At 41.1% G+C, this 6538-nt stretch overlaps 1 protein-coding gene across 1 annotated transcript; it reads right to left on the bottom strand.

Annotated features, from left to right (window-relative positions):
* Window positions 1-1775: 1775 nt before the first annotated feature.
* camlg (calcium modulating ligand) lies at window positions 1776-6314 on the bottom strand. Its single transcript, XM_054625931.1, has 4 exons — window positions 5981-6314; window positions 4140-4600; window positions 3784-3849; window positions 1776-3452 (listed from the first exon to the last, which is right to left on the bottom strand). The coding sequence occupies exons 1-4, from the start codon at window positions 6132-6134 to the stop codon at window positions 3240-3242; spliced, it is 894 nt and encodes a 297-aa protein (XP_054481906.1). The 5' UTR covers window positions 6135-6314; the 3' UTR covers window positions 1776-3239.
* Between the last annotated feature and the right edge of the window lie 224 nt (window positions 6315-6538).

The following is a 6538-nucleotide window of genomic DNA, read 5'->3' as shown; positions in this document are numbered from 1 at the left end:
ACCACATAATTCCATATGTGTTCCTTCATAGTTTGGATGTCTTCAATATTAATCTACAATGTAGAAAAAAATAAGAATATATTTTGCATTTTTATGTTCATACATACATTAAAATGCAAAAGTATATGTATGAACATAAAAACACAAAATATGACGGAAGCCCGGGGGACACAATCAAGAATCAGCTTTGACTTTGATGGAAACAGATAAAATAAATAAAGAAATCAAGGGAGGTACGAGAAGAAAAAAGGATAAACATAAGTATTATTTTTTTACACAGAAATAAAAAAATAAAGAATACAGTAACTGAAATATTATAGTATACAGTCAAATATTATAACACCTTTTCATTTATAATACTTATATAAAACATATTCTGTTTTTTTGAGCATTTGTTTGTTTACCACATAATTCCATATGTGTTCCTTCATAGTTTGGATGTCTTCGATATTAATCTATAATGTAGAAAAAAATAAAAATAAAGAAAAACCATTGAATGAGAAGGTGTGTCCAAACTTTTGACTGGTACTGTATGACACTACCTGTCCTTTGTCTCTCCATTGTAAAATGGAAAAACCAAAATGTTTGTTAACTGTTTGCATAGTGTTTGACCTTGTGATCTCTTCCCCCAATTAAAAAAATAAAGCAAAAATAAAATACTTATTACAGTGAAACACTCCTGTCTTCCTTAAAATATCCTTGATTTATAAAATATATCTTGATATGTAAAATGATACACTGTATAAAGTTTGTTCCACTGGGCTGCATTTCATCAGACAAAACTCTTCAACATGTTCAACAATAATACAAAATATTGCCAAGCCTCAGTTCTAAATCCTTTTCTAACTTGGAACATTTTTATTAAAAGCATTGCAAGAGAGATCTCCAATTGGGCTCTAACGCACCTCAACTACAGAACTAAGCAAATTAAATCATAAAGTACCAATAACATCATCTGTTCTTCAAGTCTCTTCGAAAAAAGTGAGTCCAAACAGAGTATGTCACACAAGTAGTAGTATTTATTTGGTACGAGTTGTCCGGTTATTAATTCCTGTGTATGTTTCTAATCAGAAGCTGTTTACATCATGTCAACACTGAATTTGTTACTGAAGTAAGATACTGTAAACATTATCGAAAACAATCAAGGTGGTCAGACGAGTCGCAGGATAAATCACATCAATTAATTTACATGAAGAAAAAAAAAAAGGAAAATTCACATTAATAAATTAATTTGGATGAAACTCAAAGCATGGAGAGAGAGAGAACACTACGGCACAGAAGAATAGAGAGTATATATGAAATATGAATACGAATGAGGCTCCGACGAAGCGAAACAGGACACATCACAAGAATTACCCAACACAAATAAACGCACAACCTCCCATTTGCAGCGACAATACTTCCCACTAAAACCCCATAACAACCCCCCCCAAACACACTTTTATTTACTTATAATGTATAAAGTTTACTGCGTTTTTAAGCTCATAGCCGTGCAAAATAATACACTCCACATTAAAGGACTAAATGCTTCATCCGAGTTCAAAACAAAGAAAGGAAAACTTCATAACATGAGAGGATCCTTCTGAACGCTGAGTGACAGATCGCAAAATAAAGAACGATTTAAAGCGCCGCCTATGAGGAAATCTGTCAGAACGCAAAACACAAAGGATTCCTAAAATCATCAGGAACTGGATACGGTCAACACATCTCTTTAATCTCGAACTAACGGAAGGATGTTTGGCCATGCGTGGAACTGTTCCTAATGTTTTGTTCAGAAAAATGTGTCGTTTTTCCTCAATTCTTTTACTGTACGTCCTGTATCCAGACTTCTCCACTTTTCTTTTTTAGCCGATGTTATATATGGCAAAGAAAAGGGCCATATTTTAAAAAAAAGGTGAGATCTTTGGAGCACAGAATTAACAAAAGAATGAGAAAAATAATCAAAGATTTAAGTCAGAATCCTGAGAAGAAAAGTCAGAATTAAATCTCAGAAGACACATTTTTCAAATGGCGCTAAACCTTAATTAATTAAGTAATTACACTTTTGTTTAAAAGGTAAACTGTTTGTTTGACTTCCACGATGGTTGCTATTGGTTACGGCAAAGCCTCAAGGTCGTCGACTGATTGAGGTGTAGAGGCGATGATGTCATGTATGCAGAAATAAAGTGATGCTTAGTTTAGTTATCGAGTATTTAAGTAGTCGTCAGTTCACTTCCATATACAGGTTGCTGTTACTTATCAGGTTATCATCAGAGTTATCGTGAAGGTTACGGCCTGAAGATCTAGTCGGGAGATCCGCTACCTCCAAAGTCAGACACCTGCTGAGGAGTCTGCGTCCTATTAGCTGCCACGCTATTGCATCATCTTTGGAGATCAGGGCGATACTTTGATGTTACTCTCTATCTGCTTTCAGTTAACCCGGTATTTAAAGCAAGACTATGTCATTTTTAAAGAATAAATAACATTATTTTTCTTATAAGCTGACTTCATCAACAGTACAAATGCAACAACTTAATTCAACTAGAGGCTTTGCAGTGACATTTATAAGTCAACTGGCTGACTTATTGATCTATCCAGGCTGTATTTCTGCCTGTCACCATGCTCCTGTAATGGCGGCTTGTGGCCACAGTGGCCGCTGTTTACTGAAAGTAACATAATCTCCCTTCAACTTAACGATTCCACACAAACAATTAGTTTTATAGAGGAGTTTGGAGTTTTTAAATGAACAGCTTAAAAAGGGAAAATTGTACAACCTTTTATTTGGATGTCCAATCAGTGTTGAATTGTTTGATTGTTTTGTGTGAATTTGCATACATTTGCATATGCAGCAATATCAGAATTTTTTTAATGTTTCCCAAATATTGCCCAATCTGTGGATGTCAGTCTGAGGCTGAACTGTACTGACGTTCACTCCTGGAGTTTGACATTTACCATTTTCTCTGCTAGACCTGACAAATAAATATCACTCGGTACGATAGATGCCACTCTACATTTCCTCGGACAAGCAAACACATGCCGTCTTTCTGTACCTCAAGTTCAGGTAAAAACTGTAAAATAAAAACAAAAAGAAAACTGTAGACCCCCTCGTCACATGTAGCTTAGCATTAGTGGAACCCTGGAACCGCGACCCCCGATCATAAGGCAGCAAGGACTCGATGGCAGACTGTCAACGATAATGACCGTGCTTCGTTGCTATGGGAGACAGAGGGGAGGGGACGACAAGAAAGGGGGCCGGCTTTTTACAGAGATGCTCCCGCTTCGTCAGGGGTCTCTGAGCCAAAGAGCAGCAGGATCTCGTGCGAGAGGATGAAGGTGAAGAAGTAAACGCAGAGGTCGGCGAAGACGTCGCCCATCCTCCGGTAGGTGTCCATGGAGCGGTTGATGACCTCAGCGGGGATGCCGGACAGCAGCAGGGCGGCGGTGAGCACAGTGGTCTGAGCCTTCTTCTCCACCTGGAGGAAGAGGAGGATAATGCAAAGACGCTATAACGCATGGCTGCAACCAATGATTATTTACTCTTTATTTATCAATCCAATGTTTTTACATTTTTTACAATTTGAGACTGTTTCAAAACCAGTTAAAAGTTCCTCACAGGTACTTTACCTTTTATCATAATCATGCATGTCGCTGTTTTCCACAGCGACACCTCCAACTTCACACTGATCACTTTAAATCATCGCTAACATATTAGAATCTGCATCCATGTTACGCTCTCTGCATACAGGTTCAATCTGAGTCTCTAACAATGGGAGAGGGATCCTGTAGAATCTAATACAAACTCACCTTTGGAAAGTATTTGGACAGCCCCATGTAGGCCAGTTCAAGGGTCAGAAACGGAGCAAATATTGACTGGAATGAAAAAGTTACACAGAAGAAAAATCACATTTCTGGTAGTCAAATGCATTATTAAAGAATATGGGCTGATATCAGACCTCCACGACGTTTAATATGAGACACTCACACAAAATGCATTTCATGAAAAAAGCAAAGTGTGCAACGTTATGACACTTGATCTTTTACTTTCAAGTAATGACTAAGAACTATATCTGTACTCAGAGAAAAAAACAACATGATAAAATGACCAATAGGCCAATCTCACAGTTATTATGGAAAAACAGTGTTGCAGAGATCAGACTCACCAGAAACTTGCAGACAAACCCCCTGACGAAAACAGCGAGGAGGATGCTGCCGATGAGCCTGAAGATTCTGAAGGGATCAAACTCCTCCGCCTCAGACCCCCCCTCCTGGGCCGGCTTCTCGTTGGCCAGCTGACCCCGCAGTTTCATGGCGTCGTCGAATCGGGACAGGTACTTCTGGAGGCCTCGGCGCGGGGAGCCGCCGACGTCGTCTGGCGCCCGCTCCCCTCTCGGCCTCTGTCGGATGATGTCGTCTTCCAGAGAGCCTCCAAGTTGCTCGCTGGAATCCGGCAGCGGTGAGCCCCTCCTCTCCGGCGTGGCACCGTGGGAGCGGCTGCCCAGCATCGAGGCCTCTGGCAGGAAGGGAGACGGTCTCTGGGCGGAGGATGAGGAGGACGACCACGGCTCCGTCCTGTCGAGATCCAGGTGGAAGCGAGGTTCTGAGGGACGCAGGAGCGCTCCGGCTGAAGGTGCAAGAAAACATCAGATTTAACCAGAGCTGAAAGTCTGTTAATTGTTTAAATGATTTATCAAAGAAAATGACAAACATTCACTTGTTTCAATCTCTCAAATAGGACTATTTGCTGCTTTTTCTTACTTTACATTATTGTAAATGTATTTTGTATCCTTTATATACTGTTAGCAGAAGTAGATTATCCGCAGCATTGCATCATATTCAATAAGATCATCATGTTTGTAGCGTTGCTGTTCTGTGAGAACCACAAATCTTTAAAAAGTAAACTTTTCATGAGCTCAGGAAAACAGTTTTCAGCTTCGTGACAAACTTTTCCATCCAGTTGTGATCTTATTCTACACAAATCTTTTACCCAGATGTGGCATTATTTTACCAAAATCATCTACCCAAATTGTGGCAGATGTGGCTTTATTCTACCCAGATGTGATCCTATTCTACCCAGATGTGGTCCTATTCTACCCAGATATTCTACCAGATGTGGTCCTATTCTACCCAGATATTCTACCAAATGTGGTCCTATTCTAACCAGATGTGGTCCTATTCTACCCAGATGTTCTATCCAGATGTGGTCCTATTCTACCCAGATCTTCTACCCAGATGTGGTCCTATTCTACCCAGATCTTCTACCCAGATGTGGTCCTATTCTACCCAGATGTGATCCTATTCTGCCCAGATCTTCTACCCAGATGTGGTCCTATTCTACCCAGATCTTCTACCCAGATGTGGTCCTATGTGGTCCTATTCTACCCAGATGTGGTCCTATTCTGCCCAGATCTTCTACCAAATGTGGTCCTATTCTACCCAGATGTGGTCCTATTCTACCCAGATCTTCTACCAAATGTGGTCCTATTCTACCCAGATCTTCTACCCAGATGTGGTCCTATTCTACCCATATATGGTCATATTCTACTCAGATATTCTACCAAATGTGGTCCTATTCTACCCAGATCTTCTACCCAGATGTGGTCCTATTCTACCCAGATCTTCTACCCAGATCTCCTACCCAGATGTGGTCCCATTCTACCCATATATGGTCATATTCTACCCAGATGTGGTCCTATTCTACCCAGATCTTCTACCCATATATGGTCATATTCTACCCAGATCTTCTACCAAATGTGGTCCTATTCTGCCCAGATCTTCTACCCAGACGTGGTCCTATCTCCTACCCAGATGTGGTCCTATTCTGCCCAGATCTTCTACCCAGACGTGGTCCTATCTACTGGATATAAATACTGACATGACGATGCTAATTTGCTGCCTGTGTCTCAAACAGAAGCAGTCAGAGGACGGTGTTGTCGGTGATGTTGTCGGTGATGTTCCCGACCACGTGTCTCCACAGTGAGCCGGCTCAGGTGCACCAGCATACCGCTGTTTTCCGCCTCGCTCTTGGTGAAGCCCACGATCCTGTTCATCCTGTCCTCGGAGTTCATGAGCAGCTTTCTCCTCCGGATCTCTGCCCTCCTCTGCGCCGCCGACAGAGAGCCGGACTTCTCCCCCTCTGCGACCTCTCCGGACTCCATGCTGAAATAAATTAACGTGAACTACAAATTAAAACCCCGTCGCATACAAAAAAATAACTGCGACTTAACTGCAGCAGGCTCAGACCGCCGAGAAACACGGCGCACACGACGCGATGAGCGAGTGAGAGCGTTGTTTGGAGCCGACGCACACTGATGACGTCAGAACTCCGAAAGCGTATGAAAGCCCGCGACGCTGACTTGCAGGAAACGCAGCAGGTCAAGGGTGTGGTCGCTTGTTGTCAGGGTTACGCGCAGTGACGGAAAACGTATTCTGATATTTAGTGTGGTAAAAATGAAGTAAAATCATTTATACCCCTTTATGTAGTAAAAATGAAGTAAAATAATTTATACCCCTTTATGTAGTAAAAATAAAGTAAAATAATTTATACCCCTTTATGTAGTAA

Source organism: Anoplopoma fimbria, chromosome 24 (genome assembly GCF_027596085.1).
Source record: "Anoplopoma fimbria isolate UVic2021 breed Golden Eagle Sablefish chromosome 24, Afim_UVic_2022, whole genome shotgun sequence".
Classification (NCBI taxonomy): Eukaryota; Metazoa; Chordata; class Actinopteri; order Perciformes; family Anoplopomatidae; genus Anoplopoma; species Anoplopoma fimbria.
Note: the sequence above shows the minus strand (reverse complement) of the source record. Positions and strands in the feature narration are given on the sequence as shown.

Coding starts and splice junctions, on each gene's coding strand:
- camlg (XM_054625931.1), bottom strand. CDS start 6,134: ATGGAGTCCGGAGAGGTCGCAGAGGGGGAGAAGTCCGGCTCTCTGTCG. Junction 4,601..5,980: donor GAGCGAGGCGGAAAACAGCG/GTATGCTGGTGC, acceptor TTGCACCTTCAG/CCGGAGCGCTCCTGCGTCCC. Junction 3,850..4,139: donor GGTTTGTCTGCAAGTTTCTG/GTGAGTCTGATC, acceptor TTTTCATTCCAG/TCAATATTTGCTCCGTTTCT.